The sequence below is a fragment of the Oncorhynchus mykiss genome, chromosome 10, assembly GCF_057628025.1.
Source record: "Oncorhynchus mykiss isolate SJ-2025 chromosome 10, ASM5762802v1, whole genome shotgun sequence".
NCBI classification, from domain to species: Eukaryota; Metazoa; Chordata; class Actinopteri; order Salmoniformes; family Salmonidae; genus Oncorhynchus; species Oncorhynchus mykiss.
Window position 1 is genome coordinate 43739498 of NC_143031.1, and position 18467 is coordinate 43757964.

General features: G+C 41.7%; 1 protein-coding gene across 1 annotated transcript in view; it reads left to right on the forward strand.

The window, feature by feature from the left end:
- Positions 1-18467, forward strand: part of LOC110533955 (gamma-aminobutyric acid receptor subunit alpha-3-like) — a 158259-nt gene that overhangs the window by 129472 nt on the left and 10320 nt on the right. Inside the window, exons 7-8 of the mRNA XM_036990375.2 lie at positions 13086-13229; positions 15693-15845. Coding sequence (XP_036846270.1) covers positions 13086-13229; positions 15693-15845 — 297 coding nt within the window. The remainder of the gene's footprint in view (positions 1-13085; positions 13230-15692; positions 15846-18467) is intronic.

Sequence of the window (18467 nt, forward strand, 5' to 3'; positions counted from 1 at the left end):
TCGTACCAAACGAGAGGGTCTGGAGGTTGAATCCTCAGCTTCTCACAGAACCAACGTTCTGTGAACATCTTAAAGACCAAATTACATTTTTATTTGATATCAACGACAACACAGAGACTTCCCCAGCATTATTGTGGGAAACACTGAAGACTTATCTGAGAGGCTCTATCATCTCCTTACTCCTGCCAGGAGTAGGCAAAACAGAGGAAAACTGGCAGAACTGGAGGGACAAATTCACTTACTGGATAGGGAGAATGCTAGCCATCCATCTATGGAGAAACATAAAAAATTACCTTGAATGTAATCAGATTCTCTCAGCTAAAATTGCTAAATCTTTTCTCTATGCCAAGCAAAAATATTTTGAGTTTGGTGACAAACCACACAAATTACTTGCCAGACAACTTCGAAAAAATGTGAGTGACCGAATGATTCACAAAGTTAAATCTGCATCTGGGGAATTACTCTCTTCCCCCAAAGACATCAATGACAGATTCCGTCAGTTTTATGAGACTCTATATACATCTAAAGCGGATCCTAACCCGTTAATTATGCAAAATGTTTTGGAGGACTGCCCTGATCCAGGAAGATTCTAACTTCCTGAAAAAGGAAATATCTCTTGAAGAAATTCGAGAAACAATTAAATCTCTAAAGAGTGGCAAGACCTCAGGCCCAGATCGATACCCTGGTGAATTCTATAAAACATTCAGCAACATGCTCTCTCCCTACCTGCACAAAATGTTGGTTCAGGCCAATGAGGATGGAGCTCTCCTATCTACTTTGGATGAAGCATTCATTACAGTTATACATAAGAAGGGTAAAGATCCGGAAGAGGTAGGGTCATACAGACCAATATCTATCCTTAATTCAGACCAAAAGACCAAATTCAGACCAAAAGAGCAAAAACTATGGCTAAAGGCCACTCAGCAAGGAAGAAGCCACTGCTCCAAACCCGCCATAAAAAGCCAGACTACTGTTTGCAACTGCACATGGGGACAAAAATCATACTATTTGAAGAAATGTCCTCTGGTCTGACAAAAATAGAACTGTTTGGCTATAATGACCATCGTTATGTTTGGAGGAAAAAGGCGGAGGCTTGCAAGCTGAAGAACACCATCCCAACCATGAAGCACAGGGGTGGCAGCATCATGTTGTGGGGGTGCTTTGCTGCAGGAGGGACTGGTGCACTTCACAAAATAGATGGTATCATGTCTGAACATTATGAGGATATATTGAAGCAAATGGGCCTTCCAAATGGACAATGACCCCAAGCATACTTCCAAAGTTGTGGCAAAATGGCTTAAGGACAGTAAACTCAAGGTATTGGAGTGGCCAACACAAAGCCCTGACCTCAAACCCATGGAAAAATTGTGGGCAGAACTGAAAAAGCATGTGCGAGCAAGGAGGCCTACAAACCTGACTCAGTTACACCAGCTCTGTCAGGAAGAATGTGTCAAAATGCACCCAATTTATTGTGGGATGCTTGTGGAAGGCTACCTGATACGTTTGACCCAAGTTAGGCAATGCTACCAATTACTAATTGAGTGTATGTAAACTTCTGACCCACTGTGAATGTGATGAAAGAAAGAAATACTGAAAAAATTAATCTCTCTGCTATTATTCTGACATTTCACATTCTTAAAATAAAGTGGTGAGGTGGTGTAGTGGTGAGGTGGTGTAGTGGTGAGGTGGTGAGGCTAAGGTGTATGTAAACTTCCGACTTCAACTGTATGTCAATGGAAATCCGTTGCAATGCCCAAGAACAATCATCTCCTTAGCGCAACGGCACATGGTTGGCATGTAATTAGCGGCCTTTGTTGAGGCCTGCCATGTTACAGCACTTGCTCGCCCCACTCACCGCTATTATACATTTGATTTTATTTGGATCCCATTTAGCTTTAGCGGAAGCAGCAGCTACTCTTCCTAGTGTCCAGAAGAAACACAAAACATGACAAGTAACAAAACACTGATACACTGGTAGACATGGACAGTAACATAGAAATAAAAAAAACAACGATATACAAATTATACAACAAAAAAATTATACACACTAGGGCTGACCCCATTTAGTTGACTGGTCAATTGTTTGGTCAATAGGCTGTTGGTTGACCAAGATTTATTTAGTCAAGCAGCCACATTTTTTTGTATTTTCTTCATGGTGCCTGTCTGATTCGTACCTGTCTCTTTGGACTAATCCATTACGGAGGCCACGGCGGTGGCGCAGTCCATCACTGTAAGACATGTGATACTGATATTCTATATGGTCATATTATGTAAAAATAAGAATTTCACTGTAGGATTGGCGCCTTTCCCTGTGTTGCTATGTGCATAATAGCAAAATGAACCAGCATACTGAGAGTGAGAACAATGCAGCAGAGGCAGCAGAGACAAGGAAACAGCCCTTGCCTTAAGCCCTCTTCAAATGGGATTAGTTTTACTGGGGGTGGTCCGGTAATGTAATTACAGACTTGCTCAAATGTGTTGGTACCCTTACAACTCATTGAAATAATGCTTCATTCCTCCTGAAAAGTCATGAAATTAAAAGCTATTTTATCATGTATACTTGCATGCCTTTGGTATGTCATAGAATAAAGCAAAGAAGCTGTGAAAAGAGATTCATTATTGCTTATTCTACAAAGATATTCTAAATGGCCTGGACATATTTGTTGGTACCCTTTTAGAAAAGATAATAAATAATTGGATTATGGTGATATTTCAAACTAATTAGTTTCTTTAATTAGTATCACATATGCCTCCAATCTTGTAATCAGTCATTCAGCCTATTTCAATGGAGAAAAGTAGTCACTGTGCTGTTTGGTATCATTGTGTGCACCACACTGAACACGGACCAGAGAAAGCAAAGGAGAGAGATGTCTGAGGAGATCAGAAAGACAATAATAGACAAGCATGGTAAAGGTAAAGGCTACAAGACCATCTCCAAGCAGCTTGATGTTCCTGTGACAACAGTTGCAAATATTATTAAGAAGTTTAAGGTCCAAGGAACTGTAGCCAACCTCCCTGGGCGCGGACGCAAGAGGAAAATCAACCCCAGATTGAACAGAAGGATAGTGTGAATGGTAGAAAAAGAACCAAGGATAACTGCCAAAGAGACACAAGCGGAACTCCAAGGTGAAGGCACGTCAGTTTCTGATCGGACCATTCGTCTCTTTTTGAGCGAAAGTGGGCTCCCTGGAAGAAGACCCAGGGGGACTCCACTTTTGAAAGAGAAACATAAAAGCTAGACTGGAATTTGCTAAAATACATATTGACAAGCCACAATCCTTCTGGGAGAATGTCCTTTGGACAGATGAGTCAAAACTGGAGCTTTTTAGCAAGTCACAGCTCTATGTTCACAGATTAAAAAATGAAGCCTTCAAAGAAAAGAACACCATACCTACAGTGAAACATGGAGGAGGCTCGGTTCTGTTTTGGGGCTGCTATGCTGCACCTGGCACAGGGTGCCTTGAATCTGTGCAGGGCACAATGAAATCTCAAGACTATGAAGGCATTCTGGAGCGAAACGTACTGCCCAGTGTCAGAAAGCTCTATCTCAGATACAGGTCATGGGTCCTCCAACAGGATAATGACCCAAAACACAAAGCTAAAAGCACCCAAGAATGGATAAGAACAAAACATTGGACTATTCGGAAGTGGCCTTCTATGAGTCCTGATCTGAATCGAACATCAATGGAAAGAGCTGAAACTTGCAGTCTGGAGAAGGCATCCATCAAACCTGAGACAGCTGGAGCAGTTTGCTCAGGAAGAGTGGGCCAAACTATCTGTTAATAGATCGCAAAGCAGCATACAACTGACCTAAACGTTTGGAAATTATAAGTTCACTTTCGCATGCAAAGCCTTAAAATGCATCTCAAGTGCAAGTGCACTGTTTAGCTCACATCTGAATATCCTAATGATTATGATCACACTCCCTCAATTAAAATATTATGGTGACACTATAGCAAATATGGTTTGGTGTGGTTTAGAAACTTGGGAACCAAGCTCGAATTATCAGTGTAGCCCTGTTATAGCCTGGACTTGTTGAAATATATTCACGCCTAGAAAAAAACTCCAGGCTTACGTCTTAACTGTCAAATTATAGAAAAAAGAAAGAACTACAGGGGGCAGTTTGGAACAAACTAATCCCCTCTGAATCATCCTCTGGAATAACGGATATTCTGGGGTAATAATTACATAAACAACGTTCTCTAGTAATATTAGTCCCGTGCGAATAGAGTTTAGCCTAATTGTCTAAGAAAGCAAACCCCAACTTAATTCGGTCTCAAATCAATAGCCTAACTGTTAAATGTGCCTGACTTTATAAATCATCAATATATATCTACATAAATAAAACAGATCTTGCTTATGTTGCCTGTTTGAGTGTTTGTTTAATAGCCTACTGATTCTGTGAGCCCCAAGCCTCATGCAACGGCAAAATGTCAGACAAAGCAACTGCACAGATTTGGCTGTTTTTAATCTTTGCTATGCTGTAATAAAGGCTTTACACTTTTCTTCATTTAGAACAGACTGGTGTTACTTAAAATTATTCAGTGTTGTTTACTATGTTCCAAACAGGCAGAAAAAGTATCTAACAGCACCTGTGTGTCACACATACTATGCCTGTACCTCTTGCTCCTGCTCCTATACCCTCCCTTTTTCTTGATCTCCTTCTTACTGATATTATTACAATTATTATTATGATCATTATAATAATAAGTAATGTCGTTATCATTAGTGGGCTTTGTATAGTATCCTTCTATTACTGCCATTGAGCTGTAGGCAAAAGAGCGCATCCTGTTTAGTCTTAATACCATACCTTACTTAGGCCTATATTTCATTATATAGGCTACTGTATCAATCAATCATTCATTCGTTCATGCCATCACACAGCATATGAGACTTTCATGGTTTGAAATGCAATCAAGCATTTTAGTTTTAAAATTAAATAACAAAGCTTTGAATAATTAGCCTAAACTATAAATAAACCGCAATTCAGGAATGCATGCAATTGTTGTTTACACTGTTCCAAATGGTCAGAAAAAATATAGTTTTGTAATCTAACAGCAACTGTTGGGCACACATAATACTCAATGCTTGCTCCTACAGTATACCCTCCTTTTTCTGGATCTCCAGTAGTTTCCACAACTGACTTCCCCTTTACCTCCTGAGCAACCAGTAAACATTCACCCATTTTGAGTTTCTTTTTTCACATCCTGCTTATCCATTTTGCTGTTGACATTATTGTGTTCGGACATTATTTATGTGATTAGGCTATAGGTCAGGCCCTATTGGTCACATGCATGCGATGCTTACATGTTTCACGTAAAGAGAGCAAGTGTTGACGGAATAGGGAATGTTCTTCCTAAACAATTGAGGGATTTTGGTAACAGAACATTTCAGTCAGAAACCAATAAGAAACTAAATGGCTGTAATGATGTGGTAGCTTCAGCACGGATAGCACAATCAACACTTGTTGTGGTACCTTTTCACTGCAGTAGGGAGGAGAGAGAGACAAGTGTGCCAGCCACACAGGCACTTGCTTTTTAACACAGTGTGACCATCGGGCTCTTTCTTGAGTCATTTGTTTGTCTTAATTATTTAATCGAACAGAGTGCTTAACCCTTGTGTTGTCTTTAGGGTCATCAATGACCCGCCACTATGTTTAACAGCAGAGAAAAAAGCCTAAATTATATTTTTTCAATTTGAAATGTGATTACTTTTCCTAGAGTGACCTTAACATTAGAAAAAGTTAAACATCGCCTTTGTTCATATTTCTATGAAAGCTGTACACCACCAGGGTACAAAGATTGTCTTAGGGTCTATTTTTGACCCGGCAGTTACAAAATCATTTCCACAACACAAAAAAACACAAAGACACACACACACACACACACACATACACACACACACATACACATACACACACACACACACAATGAGAAATTGAGATTATGTGTGCTACTGATTGAACTCAGACAAAACTAAAACTGTCTTGTGCATGTGCAGAATCTCCCCACCATGACCCCACACGACTCAAGTTCACAGAATAAAAACAATTTCTGACTAAATAAACAACATTTCAGACAAAATAAACATTTCTTGAAAGCATTGTTTACTAATGGGGAATGCAGTCAGAGGCTATAAAGGTGCTGCAGATGACAGTCCCCCCAGTTCTCTCTTTGCTGAAGCCATGAGTGCACATTTCAGTGCCCAACAGGTCGTAGATCTGATTTTTTCAGATATCCAGGAGGAACAAGAGAACAATTATTTAGAAGAGGAGGAGGTATCTGAAGAAGAAGACAGGGAACAATACAACCCAGAGCATAATGCATCATCTTCAGATTAAGAATAAATTACCCAAGCTGAAAGAGAGACATTTTTATCAAAGAACAGCAAAATAACATGGTCCTTGTCACCAAATAACATCCAGGGCTAAATGGCAGCACAAAATGTCATTAGGATGACCCCACGGCCCACAAGACATGAAGTTGGCCATGCCCAGGACATCGCCTCAACATTATACATGTTCATCACACCAGCCAATGAAAAAATCATCCTGGAGATAACAAATTTGGAGGGTTTCCGTAAAATATGGAGACAACTGGAAAAGGATGGATGAGTTTGACCTGCGTGCCTACATAGGGCTGCTAATCTTAGCGGGTGTGTATAGGTCCCGAGGCGAGGCTACATGTAGTCTCTGGGATGAAGAGAGCGGAAGGGTGATTTTCCATGCCACGATGCCATTGAAAGTCTTTCATACTTTCTCAAGAATGCTATGATTTGACAACCGTGAGTCAAGACCTGCAAGATATGTGAGAGACAAACTGGCGGCCATAAGAGAGGTCTGGGAGAAGTGGGTGGAGTGTCTATCATACCTCAGCAAACCTGGGCCTGAAGTAACAGTGGATGAGCAACTGGTTCCATTCAGAGGTACATTTTTATTTTCATATCTGTACTGTAAGTGATTTTCACTGTTAATTTTATTATATATTGCTGTAATATCATTGATTTATGTGATTGTTTTCTGTGACATTGATACTAATTACTGATAGTAATCCCTTTTGTCAAAAGGTCGCTATCCTTTCCGGCAGTATATGCCCAGCAAGCCAGCAAAGTATGGCATCAAGATATGGGTTGCCTGTGACGCACAATCCAGCTACGCTTGGAAGATGCAAGTCCAGTGGAGGCCCGGAGAAGAACCAGGGGATGCGGGTTGTGCTTGATGTGATAGATGGACCGAGGGGGCAATTTCTTCACCTATTATGAACTCAGCCAGCAGCTACTGAAGAGGAAGATCCCCATGGTTGGCACAGTTAGAAAGAACAAGCCTGAGCTCCCTGCACTCCTCACAACAAGGGGGAGAGAGGCCTTCTCATAAAAGTTTGCCTTCACCCCCACCACCACTCTAGTTTCTTACCTGCCAAAGAGGAACAAGAATGTGGTCCTCCTGAGCACACTGCACAAAACGGCTGAGATCAGTGATCGTGAGGACAGGAAGCCAGCCATCATCCTGGACTACAAACACAACAAAGGAGATGTGGACAACCTGGACAAGGTGATTGGAACTTACAGCTGCAGAAGGATGACCCATGGCCCCTGGTCATCTTCCATAACATAATTGATGTGTCCTCATACAATGCCTTCGTGATATGGAACAAGATCAACCCTACAGTTGAAGTCGGAAGTTTACATACACCTTAGCCAAATACATTTAAACTCAGTTTTTCACAATTCCTGACATTTAATCCGAGTAACAATTCCCTGTCTTAGGTCAGTTAGGATCAGCACTTTATTTTAAGAATGTGAAATGTCAGAATAATAGTAGAGGGAATGATTTATTTCAGCTTTTTTTTTTCTTTCATCACATTCACAGTGGGTCAGAAGTTTACATACACTCAATTAATATTCGGTAGCATTACCTTTAAATTGTTTAACTTGGGTCAAACGTTTCTGGTAGCCTTCCACAAGCTTCCCACAATAAGTTGGGTGAATGTTGGCCCATTCCTCCTGACAGAGCTTAGTCAGGTTTGTAGGCCTCTTTGCTCGTACATGCTTTTTTAGTTCTGCCCATAAATATTCTATAGGATTGAGGTCAGGGCTTTGTGATGGCCACTCCAATACCTTGGCTTTTTATGTCCTTCAGCCATTTTGCCACAACTTTGGAAGTATGCTTGAGGTCATTGTCCATTTGGAAGACCCGTTTGCGACCAAGCTTTAACTGATGTCTTGACATGTTGCTTCAATAGTTGCTTCAATATATCCACATAATCTTCCTTCCTCATGAAGCCATCTATTTTGTGAAGTTCACCAGTCCCTCCTGCAGCAAAACACCCCCAAAAACATGATGCTGCCACCCCCGTGCTTCACAGTTGGGATGGTGTTCTTCGGCATGCAAGCCTCCCCCTTTTTCCTCCAAACATAACGATGGTCATTATGGCCAGACCAGAGAACATTTCTCCAAAAAGTATGATCTTTGTCCCCATGTGCAGTTGCAAACCGTAGTCTGGCTTTTTTATGGTGGTTTTGGAGCAGTGGCTTCTTCCTAGCCGAGTGGCCTTTCAGGTTATGTCGATATAGGACTTGTTTTACTGTGGATATAGATACTTTTCGCACCAGGGTACGTTCATCTCTAGGAGACAGAATACATCTCCATCCTCAGCGGTATGATGGCTGCGTGGTCCCATGGTGTTTATACTTACATGCTCCCAAGGATGAACCAGACTTGTGGAGGTCTACATTTTTTTCTGAGGTCTTGGCTGATTTATTTAGATTTTCCCATGATGTCAAGCAAAGAGGCACTGAGTTTGAAGGTAGGCCTTGAAATACATCCACAGGTACACCTCCAATTGACTCAAATTATCTAATTTAGCCTATCAGAAGCTTCTAAAGCCATAACATACATTTCTGGAATTTACCAAGCTATTTAAAGGCACAGTCAACTTAGTGTATGTAAACTTCTGACCCATTGGAATTGTGATACAGTGAATGATACGTGAAATAATCTGTCTGTAAACAATTGTTGTAAAAATTACTTGTGTCATGCACAAAGTAGATGTCCTAACCGTCTTGCCAAAACTAGAGTTTGTTAACACGAAATTTGTGGAGTGGTTGAAAAACAAGTTTTAATGACTTCAACCTAAGTGCATGTAAACTTCCGACTTCAACTGTACCTGGATGCCTGATAAGCGGAACAAGAGGAGGGTGTTCCTGGAGCAGATGGGAAAGGCACTTGTAACCCCACACATTCAAAGAAGGGAGCACCTCCCCTGCACAGCAGCCTCTGTAGCGCGTGAGAAAGCTATTCAGGGTGCTGAATCGTGTCCTGATCCACCTGAGGCTGCAGCTGGGGCAGGCAAGAGGAGGAGATGCCAATTCTGCCTTCCAAAGAATGACTGTAAAACAAATACTATGTGCTGCACATGTGAGAAATACATCTGCAAAGTCCATGTACACACACTTGCATACTGTCCTACATGTGCTAATTAGAGATGATTGATTTATGTTTTTCACGTTTTTGTTTTGTATCTATTATCTAATTGTATTATTTCTTATTGTTGTTATTTATACACCTTATGGGTGGGGGCAATGGTTAACAAAAATGGAAGAAGACTAGTATTTTGTAGTTGAATTCCTCATTGTACAGTGTATACGAATATATCACTATGTTGCCAAAAAAGTTCAAGACTGTTATTGTTCAATAAAATGCATTTAAAACTATTTTCTGCACATTTCTGCTACTTTCTTAGGCAATACAAGTACTATTTCTTGCTAAAAAAAAATGTACGTTTAAACCTATGCAATACCTTCAGCAATAATAATAATAATAAACCTCTACTTTAGTAAAGAAAACAATTATGAAAGGTGTGTTGTAATAAAAATGAGTGGCGTCCACTAATTAAATGCAGTCGTTCTGCATTGTGAAGAGGGGAAACCCAGATATTCACAAAGTTTGTGATGAATGACAGGTTGTTTCTTCATTTGGGTTTTACAATTCAATTAAGCTGCTTTATTTTAGGTGTTTAGTGAAGGCATGTCATTTTTTACCCTTAGGTCAAGGGGAGTATATAGAATGCCAAGACTACACAAGGGTTAAAGCATCAGACATAGTCAGTGCATATGTAGTTGTTGTGTCTGCTTAGGGTTGTGTGTGTCTATATATGGAAAAACAAGTTTAAACATATTCGAAAGAACAGGATGACTCTCGGTCGACCAAGATTTTAGTCGGGGACAGCCCTAATACAAAAAAATACAATAAAAAAATTATGTTTCTGTGTGTGCGTGAGTTTCTGTGTCCCCTAACAGTCCCTGACTTTCTATGAGATGTTGTTTAATCAGTTTTTAAAAGGTAATTAAGCTGATGCTTGAGTAATTGGAGATGGAAGGAGTTCCATGCAATCATGGCTCTGTATAATACTGAGCATTGCCTTGAATTTGTTTTGGACTTTGGGACTATGAAGAGACCCCTGGTGGCATGTCTTGTGGGGTATGTATGGGTGTCTGAAGAGACCCCTGGTTGCATGTCTTGTGGGGTATGTATGGGTGTCTGAAGAGACCCCTGGTTGCATGTCTTGTGGGGTATGTATGGGTGTCTGAAGAGACCCCTGGTGGCATGTCTTGTGGGGTATGTATGGGTGTCTGAAGAGACCCCTGGTTGCATGTCTTGTGGGGTATGTATGGGTGTCTGAAGAGACCCCTGGTGGCATGTCTTGTGGGGTATGTATGGGTGTCTGAGCTGAATGTTATTTGATTATGCAGACAATCTGGAATTTTCACAGCAATATTTCTCATAAAAACTAGAAGAGAAGCAGTTAATCTCTTCAGATTAATTAGTCAATTTAAATTAATTAATTAGGCCCTAATCTATGGATTTCACATGACTGGGAATACAGATATGCATCTGTTGGTCACAAATACCATAAAAATATGGTACAGAGGTGGATCAGAAAACCAGTCAGTATCTGGTGTGACCACCATTTGCCTCATGCAGCGTGACACATCTCCTTCGCATAGAGTTGACCAGGCTGTTGATAGTGGCCTGTGGAATGTTGTCCCACTCCTCTTCAATGGCTGAGCAAAGTTGCTGGAACTGGAACACGCTGTCGTACACGTTGATTCAGAGAATCCCAGACATGCTCAATGGGTGACATGTCTGGTGAGTATGCAGGCCATGGAAGAACTGTGACATTTTCAGCTTCCTGGAATTGTGTACAGATCCTTGTGACTTGGGGCTGTGTATTATCATGCTGAAACATGAGGTGATGGCGGCGTATGAATGGCATGACAATGGGCCTCAGGATCTCATCATGGTATCTCTGTGCATTTAAATTGCCATCGATAAAATGCAATTATGTTCGTTGTCCGTAGCTTATGCCTGCCCATACCATAACCCCACCGCCACTGTGGGGCACTCTGTTCAAAACAATGACGTCAGCAAACCGCTCGCCCACACGAGTCCATACACATGGTCCGCGGTTGGACGTACTGCCAAATTCTCTAAAACGATGTTGGAGGCAGCTTATGGTACAGAAATAACCATTAAATTATCTGTCAAAAGCTCTGGTGGACATTCCTGCAGTCAGCATGCCAATTGCACTCTCCCTCAAAACTTGAGACATCGTGTTGTGTTGTGTGACAAAAGTGCACATTTTAGAGTGGCCCTTTATTGTTCCCAGAACAAGGTGCACCTGTGTAATGATCATGCTTTTTAATTAGCTAATTGATATACCACACCTGTCAGGTGGATGGATTATCTTGGCAATGGAGAAATGCTCACTAACAGGGATGTGAACACATTTCTGCACAACATTTTAGAGAAATAAGCTTTTTGTGCATATGGAAAATTTCTGGGATCTTTTATTTCAGCTCATGAAACATGGGACCAACACTTTACATGTTGCATTTATAATTTTGTTCACTGTACATACCTTTTATTCTCCCTCCCTTCGAGCTCTGAACCTTTCATATTTTCACATTCTGAACATCGGGTTTGTTTTGTCTCTCCAGAATAAAAAAATATAATTTGGCTGAAGATATATGACGCTACAGCTCTGCATAAAGTGGATCCCAGAGCCACACAGGTTGCCATGCAGATGTAACTACAACATTTACATGCAGTTTTACTCATTTCAATTTCTATAGTTTCCTGTCATGGCGCCCTCGTCATGTTGTTTTCTTTAGGATTGTATTGGAGCAGATATATGTAGGTATGCTGCATTATCCTTGCAACTGGTTATGGAGACTTGTATTCTTGACAATATGCAGCCATGAAATTCTGCATGTACTGTGCATCCAGAGAGAAGTGAAAGATTGTAGTGAAAGATTTCAAAGCCTTGAATAACAATGGAAGTGTTTGACATAGTTGACCGTCTCTGCTGAGCGAAGCTAGGAGACTGACCACACCGAGTAGCTCCTTTACAAACAGACAGAGCCATAGAGGACACACACGATGACAGAATAATACCTTTCATTACCAATTACAATTGTAATAGATGAAGACACATACAAGTAGATGAATTAACTATTATAATTAATAGTCTCCCATGAGAATAAAACTATAACTTCTCTGTGGCTATCAAAATGTAATTAGCAAACCTCAGGCTGATGTATGAATTGTGTTATTGGGCTCAGCTGGGGGTCTCTTCTACTGTAATGTGTGTGTGTGTGTGTTTCATTAATGCTTTTTAACCTCCTTTCCCTAAATTTGACCTTGTGGATTTCAAAGCCTATTTATGACATTAATCCTCATGCGGATGTACCTTGAGTTCAAGGTGCCAAATTTATAAACTAATCAAAACACTGCCTGCTTTTATTAAACTCTCATTGACATGCATTTATTCAGATCAATGCCCCCCCCCCCCCCCCCTTATAATCTTTGTTTGGTGCCATCATCAGAATCAGCCAATGGTAGCACTGCTGAATTATGGAAAAGAGTGTTGTTCACTCATTGGAAACTGCCATTTAGTACTGTCATTCTTTGTCTCTGCCTCTACCCATGTGTGTGTATATCTGTCCATCTGCACCCCCTTCCCCTCCCCTCCCTACCCTTGCTCTTTCCCTCTCGCTCCCTCGCTTTCTCTCTCTTTCTCTCTCAGATGCTTATACCAACAATGAAGTTGTCTATATCTGGACCAAAGGAGATGAAGATTCTGTAGTCGTAGCGAAGGATGGTTCAAGGCTAAACCAGTATGATCTACTAGGCCACGATATTGGGAAAGAATCCATGAGTTCCAGCACAGGTACACTTACAACCTATCTGCCACTTTTCATAGTAACATGCAGTTCCAGCACAAGTTCTATTATGCCATATGATCAAGGCATTGACACTGAGACAACACCAGAACAAAGGTTATAACTAATGGAACATCTGCTTTGAATTTCTCAAGAAAGTCTCTCTTTTCAGCTGCTGGCATGCATGACAATTTGGATGAATTAATTTCTCTCCCTTTTCAATTTTCCTTTGTACACCGTTGGCATATACTTACAGATTCCATTTGTGTCTTTTTGTTAAGTCATTTATCTGAGTTGCTGTGCAAGTTGCTGCCTCATCGATTGGTCTCTGCTAGTGTTATTGGGGTCAGTGAGGTCTCACCACTGAAAGGAAGACTTGCTGAGTTTGGGGGAAGGAGGGGCCCGCTGATCACTGAATGCAGTGGCTTTCTTATAGGCTGGTGGAGAGAGACTGACAAACTGTCCTGTTATCCAACACTTCGCCTGTGAACAAAATTTGAAAATTCAGGGTAGATGAAGAGAACTGATCTTTGTGGCGGCTCCAAATTACATGGTATTTAATCTAAGAAGACACAGGCACCCTGATTTCAGATTGAACACACATTTGATCTGCACAGTTTTAGCAAGTATTTTAAATGGTAGCCAAGAGCAAAAATGTTCAACTTGTTCAGCGGTAAGATAACAATTCCGCAGTAGTAGAAAGATAAGGAGCCTTGGAGCAGGAGGGAGAACTCCACTTTTCCTCTGATTGAGCTCTGGTCTGGAGTCCATTTGAATTGGCACTAAATTATAGGAAATTCTGTCAGCCAGCACAGTTGATCAGCCATTCATTTGATCTTATTCTGATTTCCATAGCAGCTGTGAAATCCCTTTATCTACAACACCCACAATTTTTACAGTTTTGTCTCTCTCCTCTTAGAGAAGTGTCAACCTGTTTTTACCAGGCACAGACTGCTATTCAAATCAGAGAAGTCATTTAAGTGGCCTGCTTTCTAAAAGACAGGTCCCCGTGAGAGACAGATAATGACTAACCTCTACTTAGTCCCTGTGATGCATTAGGTCCCTTTGTTTTACTACTGTCACTGTCTCAGTCTGGTTTCATGGTTGCAGTGATAGAGGCAGGCAGGTTGAGGCCGATAGGGACTGAGGAGGGTTGTACCCTGTACATAGCCCCAATAGAGTAGGTTGTGTTGGAACAGTCCTTTGTGTACATTCCCTGTGACACCACAGAGACGCCTCATACTGACTCACATTAGTGACACATCACTGACTCACGTTACTGCCTTCAACCACTGAATGTGAGATCAATCTGAGATACCACAATGAATCTTGTACCACAGGATTTTCTCAGTATTTGTGGTACATACTGGACATACAGGCTTCAGGATAGGGAATATCGGTTCTTTTAGCGCTATTTAATTTTCCTGTCTTACCATGTCAATAAGCATAGTGTCCATGTGTCACCTCATCTCAGCATGTACTGTAGGAGTGTATCTGTCATCCAGGAAAGGTTCTCAGCACATTGGTGGCTGTGGATCAAGGCAATGTTTTTAAAACACAGTAGTCGTGAGATGACATATTTATTAGCCTGTCATACTGTATCACATATTTCTCTTCCTAAGGAGCTGAAGCCACACAGGTACAGTAGGTGTGCTACTCTCAGCCCTATCACACACACACTAGCTCTTTTTGTCGGCGTATTACTGCTGCCAAGGGCAACAGATCTAATCTGGACCAACAGTGGTGGGAAAACCAATCTTTGCCTTTAACAACCTAGTCTCGCGTGGCCATACGTCGTTCAGTTGGAGGTCTGGACAATCTTCTATTAGCCAAAATAGTTTGAATGGTCTGCTGGCTCCCAGCGGCAAGATTTTGATTGGATGTTGCATTTCGAGAACCCTCCCCACATGGCCGTTGGTGCTGCGTGTAATGTTCGTTACTGTTTTCAAACCGGGTAGGAGACATTTTGCAGAGATTTGTTACCTATGATAGTTTGTAACGTTGCAGAAGATGACAGAAAACCTGGAGGAAAACGTAATTATGTTTTGCCAGAAGTGTGCTCTATATACAAAATCGGCATACATAGGTTCCTACCCCTATTTAGCTATTTTTCTACCATGGACTTCCCCGGGAAGCCTGTTTTTTGACGAGGCCGTTAACAACCAGACACTGTGGTACACATGCGATCAGTTAACATCCACTCACGAACAGACACTCGGCTTCCCACACTCGGCTTCCCACACTCGGCTTCCCTTTGCTAGCATGCATGCCACTGTATTAAAAGGTTCCCAGTGCTGTGCTAGCATGTATTCAACTGTATTTACTTTCATAAATATGGTTCTGAATATTTCAGCAGGGTGCTTGTGTTTATCTGGACTGAACATGAGCTGTATTAATAATTCATGTCCTCTGCATCTCTCTCTCTCCCCCCCTCTCTCTCTCTGTCTCTACCTCTCTCTCTTCCCCCTCAGGAGAATATGTAGTGATGACAACATATTTCCATTTGAAAAGGAAAATTGGCTATTTTGTGATTCAAACCTACCTCCCGTGCATCATGACTGTCATCCTGTCTCAGGTCTCCTTCTGGCTAAACAGAGAGTCGGTTCCCGCCCGCACTGTATTCGGTGAGTGTCTTCCCCTATCTTCTTAACCGTATTCGTTGAGTGACTTCCCCTTAACCGTATTCGCTGAGTGACTTCCCCTATCTCCTTAACCGTATTCGTTGAGTGACTTCCCATATCTCCTTAACCGTATTCGCTGAGTGACTTCCCCTATCTCCTTAACCGTATTCGTTGAGTGACTTCCCCTATCTCCTTAACCGTATTCGCTGAGTGACTTCCCCTATTTCCTTAACCGTATTCGTTGAGTGACTTCCCCTATCTCCTTAACCGTATTCGCTGAGTGACTTCCCCTATCTCCTTAACCGTATTCACTGAGTGACTTCCCCTATCTCCTTAACCGTATTCGCTGAGTGACTTCCCCTATTTCCTTAACCATATTCACTGAGTTACTTCCCCTATCTCCTTAACCCCGAAATGCACTTAACAAGTAACTGAACCATTCCGACAGTTTGGAGTGCTGTTGTTTAAATTATGAAGCTACATCAAAACAAGTGTTCAGCAGCGGCAGCTTACGCATTTGTGGAGCTGCTTTTGTTCACATCATCAGATGCATTCAGTAAATTGGCGTGCCAGGGGAGGGTAGAAAAAGTTCATCTTTGAGAAGTTGTGATTCACACAGTGTAAAAAACAGCTTGGTGCCCATGTTGGCTCTGTTGAGTCTTGGACAGTGATTCATTTGGGTTTAAAACTGTTCTTGGATCACAGGATTGACCTGTAATTAACTTGGCCACCGCAAAACCACCTAATTAATTACAGATTAGCGTCAGCAAACTTGGAAAGGAATTAACTTGGAGAAAGTGAGGCTGTTCACCTCCAGGGACGGAGTGATACAAAGAAATGTTGGAGTTGCATCTCTCGCGTCGGAATATTGAACGTGCCTTGCAGAAAATTTAAGCCAGCCAAGTTTTAAGACATTATTGCTTATTGAGCTCTTGCTAACTTTGGCAAGGTGTCTGGCTTTGTCAACACTTTTTGTGGGGCAGACGTATCAGGTGCAAAGCACAGCTGATCCTGCCAACATCGCTATGGAGACTTAGGAAGGGTGAGATCCTGCTTCCTCTCTGATGGAGCAGAATGAAACATGAGCTCTGACAAATTGAGTTGGTAGACTAGAAAGAAATGGCAGCCTATTCACGCTTCGGGGAAATGATAGTAACAGAAAAGTTGTGCTCAGCCCTCCAAAGCAATGTCGAGGTAAATAATGAAAACAGTCAAACCTCCAGTTGGAGAAAACATTTCCCAATCTAGGCCTAAAACTTTCAAACGGTAACTGAAGCTCAAGAAACACCAAGAAAATGAAGTATATTATGGTCCGCTGACACATACTGTATTATTGTAGGCTAGTAGTATAACCGTTTGACTTCAAATTATGCAGAAGAATTGGCAAAGACATTTTGTTTGTTGTTACAGCTAGCATATGCAACTTTAATGCACAGACCCACACAAACATGAGTCACTGACACACCTACAAATGTATCTGTGTGTCAATCATACAGCTTTGATATTTGACAGGTTTCACCACAGCTGATCTTGTGGATGACACCCAGCCACTAGCTCTTTAAACTGTGACTAACCGTTCTGGAAACATGACTAATTGGACAAATGGAGTCATTGAAAAACATGAATCTCACTACCTAGTGCCTTTCATGTAAAGAGGTCAGCCAGCATATGTTTCTTCTAATCAGTTTACCCCACACTCCAAAATCAGAGCGTGCAGCACATTGTTCCCCCTCCTCTCTCTCCTCGTTTATGGAGACCCACGACTTCACCTCTCAGCCTGCCATGAGGACTGTGTCATGGCAACCCAAAGTGCCTCCCCCTGCAGTAAGAGCAGGCCTCCGTTTGGCAGCTAATTAGTGTTTGAGATCAGAGCAGGGCAGGGCATGCAGTGAAGCACAGTGGAGAAATACACTGGCTAGCCACTATGATTTGCTTTGATTTGCTTTGCATGTAAGGTGAAAAAAAGAGGAGTTCACATACTTACAGCCATGTGAAAATGATCTGGTAAATTTCTCTGTCACAGTCCCCTCGCCTCGGGATTCTCCATTCTCACAGTCCCATATTCCTCTCATGAAGGAGGGGCCTTCACCTCAGCTCTAAGACTGACTTCCTTGTAAAACAAAGGCCTTTCAGTGCCAAGAAAAGGCACAGTAAGAAGCTGTTAGTCTGTCAACCCTTTCAAGAACAACATCTCATGTGTTTTCTAATGGAGGTTCAGTTGAAACAAGGGCCAAGGTCATTGGGAATCATTCCCCAAACACAGCAGTATGTGTGTTTGTTGTCTACTCAATATGAGCAAACTCTCACTTGTAATGGAAGTGCACAAAGGCACAAAATTGTTTAAAGGACAGGTGTGGAGTTAATGAAAGTGAGAATGGCCTCAGGGCACAGGACTGGTCCAGGTAAACAGGGGTCCTGCTGTTAGCTGGGAGGAGGTTTCAGATTGAGACTATCCTCCCTGACTGGACAGTCACTTTGACTGTTTTTCACAACCAGCCTCTGATAACATCCTGCTCTCTGAGCCATCCACGGGGCTTTAAAACTGTCTAAATGTTTTAGGAAAAACTGGTGACTTGTCTCGTATGAAGAGCAGCCAATTCTCCAACCTACATTTATGAGTATGAG